Source organism: Colossoma macropomum, unplaced genomic scaffold, assembly GCF_904425465.1.
Source record: "Colossoma macropomum unplaced genomic scaffold, Colossoma_macropomum, whole genome shotgun sequence".
NCBI lineage: Eukaryota > Metazoa > Chordata > Actinopteri > Characiformes > Serrasalmidae > Colossoma > Colossoma macropomum.
Window position 1 is genome coordinate 27,554,696 of NW_023494793.1, and position 24,120 is coordinate 27,578,815.

The following is a 24,120-nucleotide window of genomic DNA, read 5'->3' on the forward strand; positions in this document are numbered from 1 at the left end:
GTGCTTTAAGCTAGTAAACATGTACAGTGAAATGGTGAGCTCAGGTAAGGACCAGTATTAGCAGTATCAGCTACTATAGTAGCTGGTATGCTACAATCAACCCCTGCTATTACACAGCAGTCAAAGTGTAAAGCCAAACCCTTGAGCAAATGTATTTAGCCAACAGTGAAATAATAATCAATGGTAATACAGAGGCATCTCTTCTTCTTTCATCTCCTCCCCTTATTTTTTGTCTGCCTTTTGGTGCAAGAAGTACATGCATGTGGCATTGCAGACATAATCATTTGGAAGAATTAATCCGCATAAATGAAAACCGGCCACTGAGCAAGGGAGCGACCCCAAAAAGGAGGGAGAAAGAGGGAGAGAGGGCAATGTGTGTGCCACTCTCTTTGTCCTGTGTTCATTGTCCCTTGTTCGTCATTAACCTTTGCTGTAAGTCCCGGACGGAGCTGCCACTTTTTTGTACAAAGACAGCACTTTTTTCTGCCTGGAGAGGAGAAAAAAAAACATTTAATCATGTCTAGAGGGAGAAAACTAAAACATTTTTGAAAGGGTTTTATGCTGATGCAGAAAGTTTTGACGGACAACAGAGAGCAAAGATTCAGTCATTTACACAGAGCCAAGCTGACACTGTTGGTGGTTTGCATAAGCGAAATGGAAAATCATTTCAGGCATGTGGGCGGGTTGACAGTCTGTCTTTCTCTGTCTGTCTTTATTTCTCTCTCTCTCTCTCTCTCTCTCCTTCAGTGCAGCAGGTCCTTGCTGTCATTGGTGACCAAATGTTTCTAATTGTATAAGAAACTTTTTCACTGTTTTAATACAGCTAATTTTAGGTGCCTGTTAGACCCAGTTGAACATTTTGGAGTCAGAGAATTTTCATCTGCGTCTGCCCTAAGGGTTGATGCTACATTTTCATGATACACAATATGCACCACAGTATTTAGTAAGTTGATTCAAGCAGTTGTTTGTTGTTGAGAAGTGCAGTTTCTCAAATTCATCTTGATAACGACAACAAATCATCATATTGACCGCCACTACTCCCTTAAAATAGTGTTTTTTCAAGGGCTGTTTTGAAAAGAAAGTAGTTATATTTAGAACTGTGACAACAATTTCTATGATTTAAAACCTGTTGTAAATTATTCTTTTAGAAAATGGTTCTAAATGACACTTATAATGGTTCCAATGTTGTCATAGAACCTTTATTTGGTATTACACAGAATCTTTTTTGCTAGGAGTGTAGTTTTTGTGTTGCGCAGTTTATTGGCATTTGAAATTGTACTTATTCGAATCTGTGCATAAAAACATTCTGAGTGCTTTACTGTATACTTTGGGTCCGATTTGTATATTGTTGGTGTGCTGGTGTGTACTGCTGTTATTTATTTTCCTTTTCTTGCCTCTGTCAGAATGGGAAACTCTGAGTTGACAGACAAATAGAGAGAGCAAGAGCAAGAGAGAGTGAGAAAGAGAGAGAGAGAGAAAGAAGAAAGAAAGAAAGAAAGAAAGATATGGCACGGAGTGACCCTGGCCTGAATGACTGATGACCCCTTCTCCTGTTCACGTCAGCCCTCTTGCCTGGCCCAGTCACATGCCACATTGTGCGCCACTGTTTGCCAATAGACCTCTGTCTTCAGCACAGAGAGGCAATCAGTCTTTTCATCTGCGAGCTTTTGCTTTCACACACCCTCGTACAGTTCCTCCGGGCGCTGGCGGGCTGGATGCTGGGGCGTGTGGGGAGGAAGGAGGGCAGCGGTAAATTACATTGCCAATCAATCTTTTCTCTCCGTCTCGATGAAAGCCGTCCAAACTTTTGCTCTTTAACTAACCCTCAGAGGTCTATTAAGGATGCTGGACATAAAGTGGACAAACAATGGAGCAGATTAAAAGCTGTTTGATTCTGCTGGTGGAGTCTAAACAGGGGTTGGGTCACAAAGCGAGGGGGGTGGGAGCTGTGGTGGGGGGGATATTTTTAGGAAATCTAGCTGTTCAAGAAAGGAAAGGTATCTGATGTGAAAGTTTTTGTTTGTTTTCTTTTTTTTTACTCTTTCCAGTATTTTGCCGTCAGTAGAGCTAGATGCCACCACAGGCAATCTTGGCTATTTTGGGTGGCTTTTTAGAGTCTGTTTTACTTCACATTTGACAAACCAACACTTACAACACACACAGCGATGAGAGCATTCCTTTTTATGTTTTGATTAGCTTTGCCTTAGTGGATGATGAGCAACTCCTAAGTTTGTTGTTCATCAAATGACAATGTTTGTAAAAAAGCCCTATACAGGTAATATTGAACTGAACTATGATTCTAAGGTGATCCATACTAAAATTCTGAGAGAGTGCTATTGCTATCAAATGTTGAACAGGCCAAGTAGTCTTATATTTTGAATACATTTTTAACAATTGAAGTGAAATATACATTACTATACAAAAGTCTTTGGCACATAAGTAAGATGGTTAAAATTTTAAAAAATTTATCAGGACAGTACTTGTAAAAACACCATTAGCATTAGAAACATGCAAAAACATTAATGCATTAATGATTTGCCAAACCACATATTGGATGATAACTACAAGTAATACTGAGCTTCCTTGAGGAGAGGTTTTGAGAGAGTTCATTTTAAATCACTACTTTTTGTATTAATACTATTTATATTTATTCTAATATTAGTGTTTTTTTCTGAGCAGAAACACTTTGTGCGCAGAAGAGTATTTTTTTCTCTAAAGCCAAAAACTTTTGTAGAATACTGTATTTTCAGAAACATTTACATTTAAACATAGTAACCGATTAAAGATCATGTAAATAAGTCTTGCAACGTATTTTGGGCATAGAACTTAAAACTTGAGCACAACCACAAACTTATTAATGCATATTAAATTGATACTGAATGTTGAACAAGTCTCAGAATAAATTGATGCTGATATAATTATTTGAAATATCTTTCATGTCATACAGTATTGTTATACATTGCTGTTATCTGTATCTTTTTCTTCTTTTGTGAGAGGATAATATTAAGAGATAGAAGTGGCCGACAGCAAGTGAGAAGAGGAGCTCAGTGGGCCCCAAGCTCAGTGATGCAGACTGACTCTGAAGCTATTTTCTCAGCTCAAAAGAGGGCAAAAATACCATGACGATCGCAGGACAAATTTCTCCATGCCCATACACGGTATTAAGATGTCTCTGATCCACAGTGGCCCGCTGCTCTCCCCTCCTTGTCTCTCTCTCTCTTGTCTGGGACGATGGCCAAGTGCCACCAAGGACACTCTGTCTAATAAATCATCCCTATTTCAACATCTGCAAGGCCCAAAGGCTTGGGCCCTTCTCTCTCTCACCGGGAGACCCCTTGGGGAATGACAAAACCCGTCATTGTCTCAGCTCCAGTGAAGAGGAGTCTCTCTTTCTTGTCCAGCCCTTTTGACAAAAGGCGTCTGAAGGCCAGCTTTAGTCTGCCAGCCCGAGATGGCCTGCTCTCGGCAGGGAAGCCACTCTCTCTCGCCCCTTCGTCTCTTTCTCCCCATCCTCCGCCTTCTCTCTCTCCCGCTCCCGTCTTTTTAATGCTCTCCTCCCGCGGAGGTCACTAGCCAGGCCCGGCTCCTTTCATTCCCCTGCTGCACTCTCAAGAGAATATAAAGACATCAAGTGAGGAGGAGGGGGGAAAAAAGCCAAAATTGGCAGAAAGAGATATTAGGCATGGCTGTCACTGCCATTCTTTGGTCACTTTTCATCCAAAGTGTATTAAGAAAAAAGAAAGGAGGGAAAAAAGAAATAGATAAATAAACAGCATGGCAGAAAGCTTGGAACGGGAGCTTGTCACGTTATTCATTTTTAGAAAAGTAGGGAGAAAAAGGAAGATATAAAAAAAAACATGTGACTGCCAATTAAATAGAAGGGGAAAAATCAATCCAGAGTGTTTAGATGTATAGATGACGTTCAAACTAAGCTATTCATTGGGTTTTGCTGTGTTGTGCAGGGAACTGCATGCCAACGTTGTGTGTTGGAGTAGCAGTGGCTGTGACAGTAAAGGTACTACTGTGAGTAAATAAAGGTGGCTGACTTAGAGCAAAGAAACTTTGGAAGGTGCCTTTGGGTTTAAAGGCTTCATAGCATAGCTGTTCCCACATGGCTGGCTCAACTGGTTTCCATTGCCTCTCTAGTCTTGCGTCTGTCTGTACTTTAGCGCATCACTAATCTAGAACCTACGACCCTTTTGTCACAGACCAAGAAGCTGTGCCAAGACACAGATGAAATTCATGTTAATGTGGTCTTAGGTTTTTTCAAGAAAGCTCATAAGATAAACAGTGTTCTGCCCTTCTAAGCCAGTTTATTTCCTAAAGTTGTTATTCTGTAACACAAACATGACCTAAATCTCTAACGTTATATTGTGCTTACTGTTTGTTTTCAATTTCATGCCTTTTTTATTTAAAATACACTACATTTCTATCTTTACTGGAATCCCTAATTCTCTGACACTTTACCTATGAAATTCCTTATACAAATGTTAAAGGCATCAAGATTTAATATGCTGATATGCTTTTCATTTTTTGCTTTGTACATCTTCAGTGTATATTCCTACAGCAGTTCTACACATCCCCCATTCCTTCAAAAACATTTTGATTTGCAATTAACCCCAAGCAGAATTGTGAATTTCCTGCTGGCCAATGGGCCTTGATGTCTCAATCTGCGACGCGTCAGCGCCATGAAAGGAGGCATTTGACAGTGTTTCACAGCATCCAACAGAGCACCGAGAAAGCCACACAGCTCTGAAGAGGGTCAGGGCAGCGGGCCCAACACCGGCCCCGACTGTCTATGCTGCATGAAAGCAGCAGATAGCAACAACACGCGCATTGTCTGCCTGGACCCGCCGCAGAGCTTCAGAGCTGAGCAGATTACTTAGACTTGTTAGCCTTGGCTGGTGAGCGTGTGGACAGTATGTAGCACTTGGACGGGACAAGGAGTAAAAAACATTAATTTGCCAATTTCACCAGCCACAACACACAATTTTAACTGCTTGAAAACCATATAGATGGTTTGGCTTCACGCGTCAACAGCATTCGAGCGCGTTAGGTGGACATTATTGATAGTTTCTTAAATGCGTCTGTTTATGGGGGCCTGTGAAAAAAGGGAGCTACCTGAGTAATTAATGTACACAGTACTCTGTGACTGACTAAAAAAGGAAAACTAGTTCAGAGTATTCTCGGAAGGAGTGCCCCGGGTTCATAAAAACGCATATACTTGTTCTTGGCTGTGAGCAGACCCTGGCAGGGAGAAAGCAGGACTGTGCATGTGAGAGAGAGAGACTCAGTGTCACTCATCAATGTGAGGCCACATCCATGGGAAACACTGAGCTCATGCCCTATCGGCCCTGTAATGGACACTTTGGAGGGGATGGACTGCCCTGATAGGTCCCTAGGCCCTGATAAAGCAGAATTCCTGTCTGGACTCAAACCCAAACAACATTAGCAGCCACACTGCTAAATCCCCACCCCCACCCCCACCCCTACATTCTGCTGCACCCCTCTGCCCACTGGCATAAAGCAGAGGCAGATTCCTTTGTCCAGCTTTGGCAGGGCTGGATGGTCTCTTCCCTTCATCACTGCACCACTTATCTCCAGCCAGAGGGCAGTGATAACACTGTTAACAACAGTAATGTGTGGCTGGACCACTGAGCTGCCATTATGACAAGCGAGAGATGACATGTCACTCCAACCACTCCGTTTGACCACTGCCTTAATGCACGCATCCATTCTCAGTTTCATGCCATCCCCTCTCTGGCGTTAGGATATGCCTGCCCTGTGTCCAGTTTTAGCAAGAAAAACAGGACTTATTTTGACCAAGGGGCCTTTCCTGTTTTTTATTTTCCTCCTTCTCACTCTTCTTTTGCTGTCTTGGGAGAAAGCTTCTTGTTATTTTAAAAATCATTCTGTAAAAGATTAATGTTGGCCAGAGGAGTGTGTCATCATTGCTTAACTTACAGCCATGGGGTGGATAAAGCTGGTCTTGTGTTTTCTCATGTGAGGTACGGATGAGTTCTCATTCAGCGCCGCCAGCTCTCCACATCCCAGCGGTCAGCCACATCCATTAAGCCACCGTGACACTGAAGAAACACGGATGTGAAAGCCATGCAAAACCTTTTGCCTTTTTTCCTCTTCATTTCGCTCGTTTTCGTTCCTCCTTCTTTTTGATGTTTTTGGTCAAGTGTGGGTGTGGATGTAAAAACAGTGAAAGAAAAAATACGTTTTGAGTCCCTTTTATAAACATTTTCCCTGCTGATTGCTCTACTTATATGACTAATGGAAAGTTCCAGTGAAGTCAAGACAATTTGCGCCATCATAAAGCGATCCATCAGCATAAATGATGAAGAGACCGTTATAAACTATAGTTCAGACAGATGGCTCTGGGGCACACCAGACTCTCAGGAGGGCTTGATGTTCACTAGCTGTGCCATACATGCAACAAAATGGACCAAGAGGAACATTCTAACTCACCAGATAAGTGGCAGCAGTGCTAGTAACTTTGGCAGTGATGATGTTTGCTTTGTTTGGACAGCTAGCAGGTCTTCACAGTATCTGTTAGAGGGTCCTTCTTGATAGGGATGGATAAAAAACTCAGCACATCAATCATCCCGCCTAGCGGTTGTGAGGGCCTGGCAGCTAACAAGGTTGTAAAATGTTATCTGCTGGCTAATAAACTCATTTGTGATGAGCCGAAGTTCATCTGCAGAGGCGTCTGCAGACAGCACCTGTCACCTAGGCCTTATTCATGTATCTCAGGGCAGATATGCTGGTCCACAATCAGGTATTTCTTGTCTTGGCTCTTTACAGTCCCTGTCTGTTAAAGAGTGAAACTGACCCAAAACCAGCGCTCCCAAGATGGCAAGTGATTACAATACCTGAAGGTTAGACTTTCTCCTTCTCCTTACCCATTTCCTCACAGTACATCTTGCAGAAGCCCACCTGCAAAGTCCAGACTGATATCACTGACTCCTTTCTGTCTGGCTTGGATTGCTGTAATTTGAGGTTTATGCTTTAGAAGACCTGGGCCACCAGTGTGCTTTGCTTGAAGTCAGTATATGCTATACTAGTGGAAAATTAGGCTAGTTGCTATTTGTAAAAGCATTTGAAATATTACAAATCATAGTTGATTTATATCAAGGGATGTGGAATAAACTTGGGAGGTTCATGCATGACCCAGTCCACAAGCTGTCCAAAACTTCTCATCGAGAGATGTAAAAATGCTATTTTAAGCCCTTGGAAATGATCCTGAAATGCTGCCTAACGTAATTCTTATCGGTGTAAAAAACAATAATAATAATCATAAAGGTCAGCCATAAACACTGTCCAAAGACGTTCCCCTGAGTGCATGCTAGGCCTTGGACAGCTCATCTTTAAGCTAATCTTTGCAGTTAGAGTAAACAGAGTGCTGTGAATCATGGGAGTGCAATGTGCTGGGACAGGCTAATCAATTTCATTAGCTGTATCAATCATCACTGGCTGACGTTTATTGTGGTGGTGATGGGTTGATCTCGTGGACTTGGGGACAGGCGGCTTCAGTGATAAATGCTGCTATCTCCAGAGAGGAGAAATAAATAGAGGCCTCTGGTGTTCTGTGGGAGAGTTAGGCAGAAATATGGCGGGCAGAGGGAAAAAAGGTTAGAGAGCATAGATCAATTCCATCACAGCTGTACTGCATTTCCATGCAGTCATATGGGGAGAAATCAATGAATCAATAAGTAAAGATAACCAGTATAAAGAGTCAAGTACCTTTTTTTGATGAATAGTTCACAGAATCGTTGGTTTGCTGTGATCATTCAGACTGCCATGGATCAAGGGTGTAGATCACTTCAGAGGTAAAAAGCTTGAACATGATCACTGCAAAAATGTGACAAGAGGGCATCATCCTATTATATTATGACGGTTAAAGTGGTATTGTGTTAAACCCAATCTCTTTGGAGCTTTGTCTGAGAAGTAGACTGCAAAATATGTTTTTTGCCGGTGTTCTTTTGCACAAGGATGTTTGGTCACGTTTGCAGAGTATGTGATGTAATATTACATCTCTAGAGTAGTCCCTGAGTTTCATTTTCATTTCAAGCCCACTCTCAATAATGCACATCTTGAAAAAAAGAAAATTTTTGAAAGTGATCTGTACTGTGTTTTTGGAAAGAAACCCTTCAGTTGCTCCTGTGACATGGAAGTCTCCAGCTATAATTCAAACTTCAAAGGCTTCTTTCAAAGATAACAATTGAATGCCATCTTTTTGAAGTATCTCGAATACAACCAACCTAATTTTAGCTTAAATATCTAACACATTTCTTTGGATTCCAAGGGAGTATGTGTAAAAATACAGTTCACTTTTTGAATTACCACCAGTCCTCAAAAGCTCATGGGCTTCCAGGCATATGTTTATTTTCACAGTACGGGCAAACCTATCGCAGTAAACCCAGTTGTGGTTAACAGGCTTTTGAGTAAAAGAGAGGTCTGTTGAAAGAGTCTACAGAGTAACTAAACTAATCCTTCAGTTAAACTAATGTTTTTGTCAACCTTGAACACCTCACATTGTGAAAATACAGCGTTTCATCACGTTCCCCTCAGTCAATAATGACAGAAACATTTCCCTCCCCTGAAATCGCTGGCAGCAGATAAATAAAACATAAAACGCTGCATGAACTTTGGCCTTCATCAGCCACACTAGTGGAGGAAATATCCTGTTTGTGATCTGTCCTCTGTATCACCAGACGGTATCTCTTGGCTGCAGCTTTCAATTTCACTCTTTGAATTTTTTAGTGGTCAATGCAAGGACTAATCTGATCTGGACGCCTCTCAAGCCAGAAGGGTAAACGGTTCTCCAGCTACAGTTCATTTCACGCACACAAGTGTGTTCTGTGTTGTCTGCACAACTGGAGAGCTGAAATGATACAAATTCTTATCCCGCCATTATAGCCATTACAGTTGTTATTGTTGGTGCATTTCCTCAACAGAGCGCTGTTTCAATTATCATCAGTGGTAATTGCTTTCCATTCAGCATAAACTGATGGGCAAAGTTAGAGCTTGAACTGTTTGATATCTATGATTATAGAGACAAAGTTTTTATTGCATTTTTAAAGGTCTTTTCATTGACAAAACGTGCTGCCTCTTTACCATTTTTAGTGTTACGGGTTCATGTGTGAGATCTTACCTTGCGAGTCCATCTGACATAACTCACTTTTGATGAGGGCCATGTGTGTAGGGGGCAGGGTGGGTGTCTAACAAGGCCATTGCTCTTCTTCTGTCAGCGTCCTGACAAGTGTGGAGCCGTGCTGTTATCATTCTGTGGATGAAAATGTGAATGATAGATTAAAATGCCACCCCACTGTCAGTGAAACACAGAAACCTCATGCATTCTCAGACAGCTACAACATCCTAGACACACTCATACACATATCTCTACACACACAGCTGACACATATAGCCCAGGTTTCATTACATTGCAAATCATTACAGTGTCTTGCAAATGAAAGCTAATAGACCTTGAGTCAGTTCTTCTTAGAACAGGTTCAATTCCAGTCCAAAAAATTGGCCTTCCAGCTTCAGCAAGACTCTCCAATCTAATTACCTTAACACTTGCAACTAGTTCTTACTTTAACATCAAGGGGAGGTCTTATAAAGACATATAGTAGGTGTGCCAAAGAAATAGATATGCCTGACATTTTTAGACTAAAATATCCACCATGAGATTTGGCCATTAGATGATGATATTGCAGGATTTCTGTCAGGTGTCCTTAAATAGTTGTAAAAAGATTCACTGTGTCTTTGGAAAATGTTGGTTTCCATTCGCTGTACAGAATTTCATAGTATACGACTCACCAGTGGTAGCAATGAATTAGACTGTCCAAATATATGGGTTTAATGAAGGAGAGTCTTCAGCACTGAAGAGAACTGTTCGAGTGCATGTGTGTGTTCAGAGACAAAAGGCTGGCTCATGAGTGCTGTGTTTTCATTGGCGAAGTGATTGCAGCGATTATTCTTTTCCATCCGATGAGACAGATTTAGAGATCCCCTGCACCGCCATTTTCTTTTTTAAATGCAGCCTGTTGTGGCGACGCATACATTTGTCTTGCCCTACTTCTTTTGCCATTATACCCTTGCACCAGATAAAAATGCTTTTGTAAAACCTTACATTATTTGAAATAAAAAAAGTTAGCTTTGGCATTGAAAAAAAAATATAATATATATATTGCTGTTCTTGGACGAAAATCTCCAAAATGATAACTTTACAGCAGAAGAAAAAAACCTACTTTACTTTTAATATACATGAATGGAACCAGACTATTTTCCAGATGATTTTGGGACATTTCTTTTGGTCCATTCTTCACGAAATTTGCACACAATGTAAAGGGCAACCGGCGTTTTTCTCTCATGAGGTCTCTCTCATATATTTATATACATACATATATAGCCTCTCTCAAACACAGTCATGTTAAGGTCTAAGCTCTAGGGTAGCTTGTCCATTGTTCTGACACCAGTATCTTCTTTGATTTGCAGATTTTCTTCTTTTTTTGTCTATTTTCTGTTTTTCAGTAACAGCTTCTGGACAGCTAAATATCCTTTCAGACCCATAGAATCTTCAGACCCATTGATCTGTCTTCTCACAGTGGAAGAATGAACAGAAAATTTTAGATTTTTCAGATCTGAAGCAAGAGTGGAGCTTCATTTTCACCTATCTCTGAAAGCTTTAGATACTGTTTATCTAATGTTTAGACTTTTGGTGGCCCACCGGGTCTTGCATGGTCGTTAGGAGTCCTTGTACTTTCTATTTTGACTGAAAATTAAGTAAATTAAAGGTGAGGTTTGACTTGCATAGTATTGTATAATATATAATGTACATTAATGGTAAGAGATTTTATTTCAACTCATTTTGAACCATTCTGTTGATCCATTTGACCGTAATAAATGGAGTTACAATGTTTTGATGTGATATGTTTGATAGTGTATGCGTTATGTGTAATTATATTGAATTTTCAAACTTGTCTTAAAACAGCTTCTTTACTTCACTCTGTATCACCCTCCCATCTTCATATGTACAGACAGGAAAAACACAGTTCAGGTATTCATTTATTTGGGAACGAAATCTCATCAGTGACTGACTCTCTAACTGACCTCTACCTTAACCCTGGGTGAAGAAAGCCAGTGCTTGTGCCCCTCGTCCCATATATATATACACACTTAGAGCAACTCAAAAGAGACTTTTCACTTTAATGTTTAGCTGGGCCCAGCCTTCCCTTCGTGTCGATATTTGCAAAGCCGCAGTCTGGATGCCACAGGAACTCCTCTTAAACCCTTTCCTCCCTCTCCACCTCACTTCAGTACCTCAGACTTTCTACAGCAAAGAGACTGAAAGAAGTCTGCTCAGAAGAATTCATAATTTCCACACAGCAGGTGCTTTTGATTTTTTAGATAAGCAAGTAAACAAACTAAATACTGGAGCAAACTATAAAAAGATCATTCATTGTCATTGTAATGTACCATGATATACCATACTGCTGCTATGCAGGCTCAAATAAACAGTAACCAGATTTCTTAAGCTGTGTCTTTCGTCATAGGACAGCATCTTTCCAGCTAGCTTACAGAGGACAAATAATGAATAATCTCATCTTGCAAGTATGCTTCTATGTGCATTTGCATACCAGAGAAGTCCTGGTTTGAATTAAAAGCCTATATTGATTGTGTGTCGCCGCACTTTCACCCTTAGCTTGAAACATGCTGCGCAAAAGCAAGTATTGATAAAGCAGTATTGGTTTTCACACAGTCAATCATGGTGTAGGCGAGTGTCATAATAAAAGTATTCAGATAATGAGATAGGTCTTGGGTACACAGGCACATTCGAGTGCATTTTCATCAGCTACTTTCTCCCTAATGTCTAGAGTTCCAGTTTCTATAAGTTTAAGAGTTCTAAGATACCGTCAAGCAGTGTTTATAATCGTAATAACGATAGTTTGTGAGTCAGTGTATTGGTGATGCCCCTTATCATTGGTCATTGTATTTGCTAGTGTACTGTTTCACTATATAAATTGTCCACAGAACTGAAGCATACATGTTATTAATTTAAAGATCTTCCAGTATTACTTTAAAAGCCAAGTAGTGTAGCGTATAGAACAGAAAGCAGCCGAAGACACAGCACTGGCAAGATCTATTGTCCGCCCTTTACTCCTGTATGTTTATTACTGATCATCCTCCTAAATGACTTATCAATAAACTCTTTCTGCACCTTGATTTATCTGTATTGCTCTGCCAATATGAAGTCCAGAGTCTTGGCTAAAAGGCCGCAGTAGGTTAGAGATGATGGATGATAACAGCATGAATAAGAATATGACCCTTTTCATAAATTTGAGACAGCTCGTTACATAAACGGTCATGTCGATTTTTTAGCTCCCAGCTTCATAAAGTAAAGTACTGCTGCATAGGTACAGATGCTGAGTAAGCGACCCCGTGGTACACTGGATGGAAAAGTGTCAGGGTTTGAAGAATGAACATATTTTAAATGATTCTGGTCGGCTGATTTTCCAAAGAACAGTTCCACTGCTCCACAGCCCAACACTGGGAGATCTACACCTCTCTAGCCGACACTTAGCATTGGGGATAGTCACCTTAGGCTCATGTGCAGCTGCTCCACAGCATCTAGTTCAATTGGCAATGCTTTGCAATGAACATTATGATATATTGAGTGCCTGTGTCAGCAATGAGTGCACCATAAAGTGACTCAAAATGAATTCAGGATACTGCTGTGCATATAGTGCATATAAAGAAGTGTCGATTTCACATCTTCATTGTAAGCCTTTCATCAATGTCCAGTTTCTGACAACAGAGCTTCTTCTGGTTGGAGAGTTTTTGAGTGGTGGACTCCAGCAACACCGCTACACTCATCAGCACCACACACACTGCCATGCGCTACCTTGTCAGTGTTACTGCTAGTCAGCAGCAGTCCAGTGGTCAGAACATGATGAATGAGCTAAAGAGTGACTGATCATTTGTGCATGAAAACGTGCAGTCTGTAATTATGCATCAATATAGTGGACAGTGAGTGTAGGTACATCAAACTAGTGAAACATATACATGCTGTTTGATCTTGTATCTTAGCTAGCTCATGAACCTATTTAACACTCTGCAGAAATCTGCATCGTTCACAGAAAGCTGCTGTGACCTTCCACACAAAGACTTGAAGTGTTTGTCCATTAAATCTGTCATTGTGTTTCGCCCTCTATCTCTCCCACACCCACCTCATCCTGACCGAAAGCAAGAGCCACTGTTAGCTTTAGCCACAGTGATAAGTGTTAAACAAACTCGCTTTGCGAGGCTGTCTCTCCTCTCTCCTTTGTGTTCGCACAATAGGAATTCAGCATTCCTTTAGCCATCCGTTTCACCGCCCGCCACGTCTCTCTCACACTCCCTGACAGGACAGGAGATGCTGATAAGAATATAATAGAGAATCAAACAATGCTAAGCTGGGAGTGATTATATTTAATTACCCACGGTGGAGCATTCACTATCAGTACTCCCTTGATGTTTGCCTTGGCCCAAAAATGCTGCAAGTCCTCAACTTATTAAAGTCATCATGAATATGGCCTATCAGATTGTCGCTACCTTCCTGGTATTTACCAAGAACTCTTTTTTTTCCCTTCTTTTAGTTTGTGTGTGTAGGCACTTTGTTGAAATATGCTTCAAACTGGGATACCACTGGCCAGTGGTTTGCCTGCGGCCCAGTTGGTATCTTTTTGCAAGCTGCCAGAATAACTTTTTGGTTGCCCTGTTTCAGAGATGTATGTCCCTAAACCTGGAACCCAGTGATCTGTGAAAACATGATTCAAACCTAGCTGTGCACAAGTTCACAATGGCGTAGTGTAAGAATTTGCTGTCAATAAAACTGCGCCAAGTGTAGAGACACTGCTTGGAGTGAGACGTGTGTACACTGTTGGTTTAGTAGCTTACATTGGCTTTAGAAGGATTGCTTTTACCTTTTTGGACCCTTGAGAAACAAGATGGACAGATGCTAGGTCCTAGAAACACTTCTCATCTTCCTCTCTCTCTGTCTCTCTCAGCTGTTTATTTTTATCCATTCCAAACTGAGCATCAGCATCCTCCTCACTAATCTATACGTCAGAAGATCAATAACACTCCTACATTTACATATCAAAATGTTGCACCCTTTGCCAAAACAAGAAAATACTCTCAATAACTGCAAAGCAAAACTTTCTATTTGTGGCTTGCTTGGTGTGGTCGAGCGAGCCAAAGGGATGTCACTCAGTCGGTTCAAAAGGCCTTGAGGTTTGTTTTCTGGTGTTTCTTTTTGGAAACTTGTGGCTTTTGACATCCATAACCATCTATTGGCTGTGCTGCTGTATTGCCTCATATTATCCAGACTTGAAGAGAATTGTTTTTGGCGATGTGCACTGAAATTTTCCTCTGCAAAAAGCCCTCAAAATGTGCTTGTTTTACTCCTTACCCCCAACGTCCAGCTGAGAGACGTGTACTTTTACAGCTATGTTCCCAGTTCTTAGCTAATTGCAATTAGAATAGGCCCAATTATACAGTGACAAGGAAGCGTTGTCGTTGGCCTGATTGAGGCTGTCTTTAACTTGGCACATGTGTTGAGCTGAAGGGAGAAAAAAAGTTGAGGAAAAAGCCATTCTGTAAAATGAAGGGGTGTTTTCTTTGCCTGTCGTGTGTCTGTTAAGGCAGCCGGGTGACTGAGGTGGAAAAGCTTGGCTGGTTCGTGTGTGTCCGAGGGGTGAAGTTGTTTTCTTTTGTCTGTTGGTCATCACCGTGTGTCAGTATGAATAGAGATGAAGGAGAGATGAGGAACTCCTGATGGTGCCTGCAAACAAAGGTGCGCTTATAACGTTAATAACAGTGATTTTTTTTTCCTGCTCCCAGGATGACCACATACACATTCTCTTTTTCTCTCTTCCATTCCTCTCTCTTTCACACACATACACATATACTCATTGGTGCTAATTAGGTTCAGACAGTGGGGCTGAATCATGCCACAGGTGGCTGCACTTTCATCAGCAGTACTTGGCCCCCTTATTTATTTTCAATGTTCTCCACCGTAGCACCTTTGTTTTTAGGCCCTCTCTAGCACTGTCAGCGTGACACGCTAATCACCAGAGCTTCACAGTTTTTCATTTACATAAGAAGCAGTGACACGCTTGTGTAAGCAAACGTCGTGAGGAGGTTTCTGAGAGGTTCAATTGTGCATTTTATGTCTGTTTGGGAAAACCGGACTGTGCCTGGCACAAATTGTCCTGTCATGAAAAAGAAAAGAAAAAAATCAGGAAAAGTCACTTTGAAATGATTCTGACATGTCATAAATCATACCAACTCTTGTGGCAAATCATTCTTTCCAACCATCTAATTAATACATTATTTATTTGCTCGAAATGCGCACATACACATACAGCCCTCACACTCTGACATTAAGTCATTTATTCGCCTGAGTGTTGGGGCAAGTACAGGTAACCACACACACACACACACACACACACACACACACATACACATATACACAACCTCTAAAAATGGAACCTCGTTACTCTACATTCAAGATTTTACAATCATCTAAAATAAATAGGTTCTCTATCAAAACACTATTGCACACTCAGCATTCAGTTCTTTTAAGTGACATTCAAACTAATGCAGGTACACACCATTAAAAACCTTAATTTTAAACAAAAGTTGTGACATATGAAATACTAAAAAAACCAGAAAGTAATTAATAGAAAGAAGAAAAATAAATTCTGCATTGTTTAACAGGCAGCATATGTTGCTCCTAAATGTCTGTATACCTTTTTTAGTGCTAATGGGGCCTTCGCAGATACACCCCCATGCCATGACAGACCCTGGCTTTTGAACTTTATGCTGGTAACAATCTGGATAGTCCTTTTTAGCTTCGGCCTGAAGAACACGACATCCATTATTTCCATAAACAGTTTGAAAGGTTGACTTGTCAGACCACAATAAACATTTCCACTGTGCATTGTTCATTACAGATGAGCTTGGACCTAGGAAATCTGGATGTTGTTGACTTACAGCTTCATCCATACATAATTCATTTTTAACCTGCGTTTTTGTAAACAGCAACCAACTGTTTATTGACAATGGTTTGTCCAAGTATTCCCGCACCTATGTGATAACATCTATCAGAAGCATGCTGCAGTGCCATTTGAGGGATCAAAGGAATTCAGTAGTGTTTTTGAATTTGTCCTTTGCTCACAAATAATTATATGGATTCCCTGAATCTTTTGATGACAAAATGCACTGTAGAGAGTGAAATATCTAAAATGCTCACAATTGTTTGAGAAACATTGTTCTTAAACTGTTGAATTATTTACTCATACATTGTTTGGCAAAGTGGTGAGCCTCCACCCATCTTTGCTCTTAAAGGACTAGGCATATCCTGAATGCTCATTTTACATCCAAGCGTGATTGCAATACCTGTTGTGTTTTGAACCGTTCACAATATTTCTAGTCTTAAATGACCTCTGTCCTAACTTTTTAGATATGTGTTGCAGGCATCAATTCCAGAATGAGTGTATATTTACAAAAAAACAATGAAGCTGATAAGGAAAAAACATTATCTTGTTTTAAATGGCCAAGGCTCATCGGCAGGGCCAAAGTTTTATTACACAATTCTATAATCTAAAAATAGCTTAACCAGTATGCATTAAAGTCCCTTTACTGAATAATAAGTCTTAGTATGGGATAAGCCTGGGATTTTAATGGGTTAAATAAAACAAGTCAAAATGGATTTTCAAATCACTGCTTTCTGTTTTTATTTGTGTTTCACGGGCTGCCCCAACATTTTTGGAATTGAGGTTTGTAATTCAATTCATCACTTATTCACTCAAGTTTACTTTAGTGTGGATGTTATTTTCTCTCCATTTTCCAGGTCTTGTTTCTTCTTGTAAGGAAACGAATCAGAATCGACCCCTAATTAAATACTTGAGCAAACTCAAACAAATCCAAAAGCCAGTTTGACCAGGAATGGTGTCAGATGTGGGAGGTCGAAGACACCACGTAATTCCAGTCTGAAAGACATTAAGGCATCAGTGAGGCATTTTATGTTTTCACATGTCTGATGGAATTTCTGGTAGCCCTTGCATAGTTCGATACACACATTTATGCTTGGCCTGCTATAGAGAGAGGGGGGCCTACCTGAGAACGTTTGGGGGCGTTTGCCGTCTAAACAAAGTTTGTAAACTGTTGCAGCTGCCCATACTCTCTCTCTTTTTCTTTCTCTCTCTCTCTCTCTTTCTCTCTCTCTCTCTCTCTCTCTCTCTGTGGTACAGAGAGAGCTGGGATCTGGCAGTACTAGCAGCAGACTGCAGCGTAATTATACTACACACATTTATAAACATGCATTAAGTGTGCGTCTGTGTGTGTGTGCGCGCAGTGTTGGGCAGCCAGTGTGCGCTAGGAGAATAGCTTGCATATGGTGCGGTGTAGAAAATGAAAGAAATGAAAAAAAAGGCAGCTGCAGTTATTCGGTTGGGATTCTGCGCCATGCTTGTTTAAAATGTGTCATTCGAATACGCCGGCACCATAACGTTGTTTTGGATTTGTGCGGCCCTGACATGGCTACAGGATTGAATTATGTATGTAAGTAGTTTAAGTAGACTTGTTTGAGTATTTGTGATGTAATTGCTTCCACTCGGTCGGCTTGGATACATTGACGGCCTAATTTAGGGAACCACAGCGTTTGGGCAGCGCGCACAGCTGTCAATCAAACTCTGATAAAGGAGGTGCCGGGAGACCTGTAAAAGCATGCATTCACACACATAGACGGTTGTTTTTTTTTGTTTTTTTTCACTCTTTCCCTAAGTTTGTGGGGGTTTAGATGGCCTTTTTACCTCATTTTAAGATTTTCTTTCATTAGGCAGATGGGTTGTGTTTTCACCTTTCCATTTGTGGCCACACTTCTTTTCAGCTTTTTCATGAAAATGCAGATAAGCATTTTCAGTAACATAAGTGGAGATTAAACGCATTATTATAAAACATATTTTCTTTGTACTCAAATAAAATGAAACAAAAATTATTCCATAGAAGTGTAGCAATAGCACTGTCACTTTGCTATACATTCAGTTTATATGGCATAATTATTTAAATGTAAATACATTATTACATAACTAATTACATTAACACTTGATTTACATTCTGTATTGCAAGCTTAAAGTTTGCACTTCCGACTTTTTTTTTTCATTTTTTTAGTGCCAAACAATGAAGAAAATCTAAAGGATGGTTTTTCTTTCTACAGAAAAAGGTCTATATGTACAGTTTTCCTCAAATTCAGACTGAATTGAAATACCTCCTGTTTTACTTCTAAACACAAATGTGCTATATGTTGAAAGATGATTGAGTGCATCCACATTTACAGCAGAATTTCTCTGCTTACTTCAGTGAGCTACATGTGAAAAGTAGTAATAGTAGTAGTAGTAAAAGTGATAACTGCTTCTTGTAAGGGTTAACTTGTTGACAGTTTTTGTTCTCTGTTCAGCTTCATCTGTGATTTTTTTTTTCAGCTTTAATAATGTTGAGTACAGTTGGAGAATTTTACCGAGTCAAGTTCAGTAAGGGATGACATTAATGACCACAGACCTTTCCCCACCCTAACACGTCTTCCATTCAGAAGATGAGACAGGAAAAGGAGGTGGGTTTGGGCTAAGGGGATCAGTGTGTACCCCTGTAACACAGCCCAATAATCCCAAAGCACAACCCTCTTCCTCTCCTCCCCTGCCACGAATGAATGAACGACACAGAAAGAGTGCTGCGCTCACACGAGCTACCATTATCTCCCGAACCTGAAAACAGGCTGGCCTCTCATCAGATCCCTGGAAGACACTGGCCACATTCTCACCCGGCCCCTCGCTAGATAAATACTCCCCAAGGCCCCTAATTCCACATCTTCTCCTCCGACTGTCTGCGCTCACCAAAATTTCCTGCTCCCGTGAGTTAATGTCAAATCAATGAGTCTTTCATTTCATCACACAAAGAGTGGTCTTCAGGCTCTGTGGGCCAGACAGGAAAGTGTTCGGGAGTGTCCATGGGTCAAACGATGGACTCCTGTCCCATCACTCAGTTGCTACATTATGCTCTGTAGTTGTCAGGTTTCAGGCCCGCTTAAAATCTAAACCCAACCACCATGGTGATACATTTTCACAGTTTTTGAATGGAATTTGATTATTTTAGCAGACAGCAAATGACATTTTCATAAGATATAAAACTGTTATTTGTGTGGGTTGATTACCCCCACATCAATGCCAAAAAGAGGCTTCTAACATTTTCTCTGATAACATGACCTCTCAAAGCTTTTGTTGGATTTATTTGCTATGAAAATGAACTAATCTAGCAAAGCTGAAAATGCTACAATTTACCTAATTAAGCAAAAAAATGCACTCTGGAAAGAAAGTGCAGTCTGTATAAACTTATGCACTTCGTCAGAAAAAAATGCATGCGTCCAGCAATGAAGGCAGTATGCTGCTTTTATATAGTGATAGAAACAGGGTAGCACCAAGGAAGCTCCAGTTCCACATGCTAATCCATTTTACTAAGGCCAACAGGGACAGCCATAACTCCTCTGGTAGTTAAAGAGGCTGTCACCAGAGTCTCTGAATATATCACTGGCAAGACTTTTAGTTTGATAGGACTGGCAAAAAACAGTTTGGCAAGAAATCATATTTAGAATTTGATTGTTGTAGTTGCACAAAAGCGATATTTCCGGTGTTTTATTTGTTTTACAGCTTTGTTAAGTGATCTCAAATACTTGTTTAAATGGTTTTCTGACACTGTATGACAAACTGTTGTCAAATGGACAAAAGTATGCAAATTCAAAATTCAATTTGGCTGCTCAAAGTATTTGAGCAATGCAATGTACTTTTGACCTAAAGAAGCAAACTTGGGACACTAAACATGTCTTGCCTGATTGTCTTCATTTGAACGAACCTAATGTACTATATAAATTCATATGAATTGATTAATACCTTTATCCTCTTGTGTTTTCTGTTCATTCTTGTGCAGAATGTGCAGTGAAACTGCGGATCTCATGCTATATTTAATTTAATCTTTGTTTCCTTCTTTTCACAGCAAATGCTGAATGATCATGAAGCGTCGTCTCAGGACAGTTGCATCAAAAAGGTAAGACTCCACATCTGCCATTAAATATTGCATGTGTTTGAACCATCAGGAGACCTACTTCCAAAAGTAGTAGTGATTTTAACCGTATTTTAAGCAAAATGAAAAAAATACTGAAAACTGTACAGAGGATGCAGCAAGTTTATATGTTCACATTAAAACAGTATACAATTATTGTGGTATTCTCCATATAATACTCCACACACAGAGCGAATGATTCCTCACCTCAATCACACCAACAAAAGAACCTACACAGCCAACATACCTTGCAGCAAGAAATTAGCACAGATCTTTGATTTAAAAATTCTTCTGTTTTAGTTCTCTCAAAACCCTAAAAAGTCCGAGCACATTCTTTTAAAGGTTCTTGAATGAATCTCTAACATTTGAATTAGCATGCTTTCATATGTAGTGCGTTTTCCATCACGAGAATGAATATCAGTACCAGAACTATGAAGAACCTTTCAGATGAGTGAACAGCCACACACAGCCTTGAATTAAGTCCCATACTGTGTGTTCAGCTGAACTTCAACAAATGCTATAGGCGTTAATTCAACACGGGTAACTTCACACTGTAGATAACAAAGAATCTCTCTTCCAAGATACATTCCATTGAAAGCTCTGGTTATATTTTAAGAGGTGATAAATTTATTGAAGGGGTGGGCAGCTACGTCGCTTTTATAGCCAGTGCAAGAAGGTCAAGGAGGGGAGAGAAAAGAGTTCAAGTGTAAAACCAATGGAGCATGAAAGAACAATGGCAAGACACCTGCTTGGAGAAGCGGCACGAGGCTGCTGAAGCGTGTGGCTTTACTTAATGACCACCTCAGATCTCACCGTGGCTAGCCTGTGGACTGTGGAAGCATTCAGTTTGCATTTAGTAAATACACTAAATAAATAATAGTAAATGATGGTAAAAAGTTACATAAAATATAATCGATTTATGTTCTGTACCAACAGGTTTGAATCTGTACTTCCAGATTTTTTTATTTGCGTCAATCCAGTCTTTTAACAGATTTCCTCCTTCTTGTTTCAATGAGCTGCATATAAGACATAATTCATATAAAATTATAACATGCTTTTGTTATCAAGGGATCACGATTAAAATCAAAATTGGAATGGGCAGATTTTGTCGCAGTTGGATTTTGTTGTTTATTATTATGATTTTAGCCAGTCTGTGTTGCAATTGTACATTTTATTACAAAAACAGTGTTAGGTAGGTAAGTGCATTATGCATAACTCATTGTGCTAGTTCCCTCTTACTTTCAATGTACCACTTCATTTGGTTCATGTTAGTTAAAAAGGCAGCTGATTCTTCATTCATGAAATTAAAATGACAGTTATTTGTATTGTGACTTTGACTAATCAAAAGCACTGGAAATGTGCTAGTGAGCTTCAGGTTAAACAAAAAGCAATAAATCAGCCAAAAAACTGGCCAAAAATGAATGATTTTTCAAACAATATTGCCCTTGTTTTTTGTGTTGGTGCTCTGTGTTTGGACCTTATTGTGCACACTCCTGCCACCCTCATATTTTTCCTTATACAGGGAAATGATTTAGATATTATAGAATGACTTATATGGATATTATTTGGTCAAACCCATGAATGTGTATGTCTCTTTGTGTGTGTGCTTCAAGCCCTGAATCTTCTGCAATGAAAACATCAGCACCACTTAATCTATAACATCATCGGCCTCTCCCTCTGCGATTTTCTCCTGTCTCAGACAGCCTTCCTAAAGACAACAACCAGAAAGAAGCGGCTTTTATTTTCCAGGCTGAAAAGCCTGCTTAGCCCCAATCCTGCAGGATGGGATAGATAGAGGGAAAGAGGGAAGGTGAGAGGGATGAGGGGCGCGAGAGGCTCAGTTCTTCTTTCATTTATTTATCCTCCTTTACCAACACAAACACTCGCTCTAGATGCTGGAGATGCCTATCAGTGGCGGCTGGAGATCGGTCATGGCTGCCACAGATCTATCAGGCCGCCTTATCATTCGTGTATTCACACACAGATATTTCCCTCAATTGAACCACAGACACTTTGTCTGAAGTGTGTATATGTGCATCTGAATGTGTCTAACAAACATAAGCTCACGCTGATCTGGCAGTGATAGCACTCACAGGCATAGATTCATTATAGAAAATCAATGTGTTGTAATTGCATTTAGAACTGATCCAAAGAGAGCTCCTGGGCAGATCCCCTCCAGCGTTGTCCCGTGTCTGGACCCCGACAGAAAATTAAAATGTTTTCTCTATTCGTACTGCTTTGTAAATGTGGGGAGGCTAAACCAGAGCCGTGATGCTTTAATGGGAAAGAGATTAATGACTCTTTTGACGTGCTCTCTGAGATCGCATTAGTGTTTTTTTTGTCTGGCCCTCCATGCCACGGTCCCTTTTCTTCAGGCATGAAAAATGGCTGCCCCTATCTTATCTTGTAATATTTGTGTTTACCAAAGACTATCATTAAATGTTGAGCATAATTCATTGTTGATGTTACTTAAATTGCACAACTGATGAATGAAATTGTCTTTCATGTCAAGATGTCTTGTCGGTAGGTCCATTTCTATACTGCCAGGTCATTATTTGAACAATTTGTTTTCCCAGTTGTCGCTGCCATAAGAAGATGTTCTCTTTCTGAAATGGGACACTTTACCGGGACACAAAAAACATATATATAATATATGCCTTGAAGCTCCTGTTCTTTGTTTAATTAGTAGCACATTCTAAACTTTCAGTTGTGTGCATTATTGCTTTGCAGAATATAAAGACATTTCTTTAAATTTTGGTCATGGTTTGTAATTTCTTGAAGTCACAACTAACAAAAAACAAAGAAAGATGGGAACCTATCAATATAGAATGTAGAATAATCGAAAGTGATGCAGTAAGCCATGAGAGGAGCAGAAGGTGGAGGGGGGTCGCTGGAGATTAGAGATTGGACTAGAGTCAGCGATGTTAGCAGAGGGGGTCATATTAAAATAGGTCTTTAATGTTTGCTTTATCAAGCCAAGAAATTTCCCTCCTGTACAAAATTTTCATCTCCAACGACCCCTCAAATTTATGATGGCTTATTATGCCCCAGAAACACATTACAGGTCAGGGGGAGCGCTTTCTCTGCCCCGGGGGCGGCTTGCTCCAAATGTGATGATTGATTGATAATTATGATAATTTGTTTGAAATGATTATCTGGATACAATAATCACTTGCCGAGCAAACCCCCCCAACACCACCCCCGTTTTTTGCTTTTTCTCTCTCTCCCAATCTCCCTCTCTCTGTTTTGCCCTCTCATAATGCAGGGCCATCAGAAATGGCCTCCGGTTATGGAGGGGATAGAAACAGGGGCCTCCTGGTCTGGTCCCAAGGGGCTGGGGGGGCCCGCTGATGAATGATGACCCAGAGGAGGCTGAAATCAGAGGAGAATAAACAGGGGGAAAAGAAGAGGAGGAGAGAGAAAGACAGAGGGAAGGCTGGTAACTATCTGTAGCAAAGGGCAATTATACGGCCCCCGGGGCAGCGGCTCACACTGAAGAATGCAGAGGGCTCAAGATCCTGACCACCCAACACACACACACAGCTTTCAAGTATTTTCTCTTCTCTTTCTGACCACACAAATATGAAGTTGTGAAATTGTAAAGCACGTTGAATGGGTCTGAAAACACCATACAAAAAATGTACACATTGTTGCCTGTACCCCATATGTAATCAGACAGCCAACACATTTTTATTGTCCAAAATACAGACTGCTAATTGGTCATAAGCTTCTTTTACTTATTGGCTATACTAGCCTTATTGTTCCAGTGCAAAACTAAAGAAGTGAACTTGTAATTGATTGCATTTGAAGTAGGGGGAAACTGGGGAATTTTTGCTGAACTGTCTCTTTAACAGATCAGATACATTAGCATAACTTGGTGAGCGTTCAGTTGGTTAAGCGTAAGCTGAGAATCTCATTCTAGGGAGCACAGTTCTGTGGAAGAACATGCCTATT

At 40.3% G+C, this 24,120-nt stretch overlaps 1 protein-coding gene across 4 annotated transcripts in view; it reads left to right on the plus strand.

The window, feature by feature from the left end:
• prdm16 (PR domain containing 16) overlaps positions 1-24,120 on the plus strand; it is a 235,465-nt gene that overhangs the window by 100,534 nt on the left and 110,811 nt on the right. For all 4 annotated transcript variants that reach the window (XM_036579033.1, XM_036579031.1, XM_036579027.1 and 1 more), the window contains exon 3: positions 20,101-20,151. In XM_036579033.1, the coding sequence (XP_036434926.1) occupies positions 20,101-20,151 (51 nt within the window). The remainder of the gene's footprint in view (positions 1-20,100; positions 20,152-24,120) is intronic.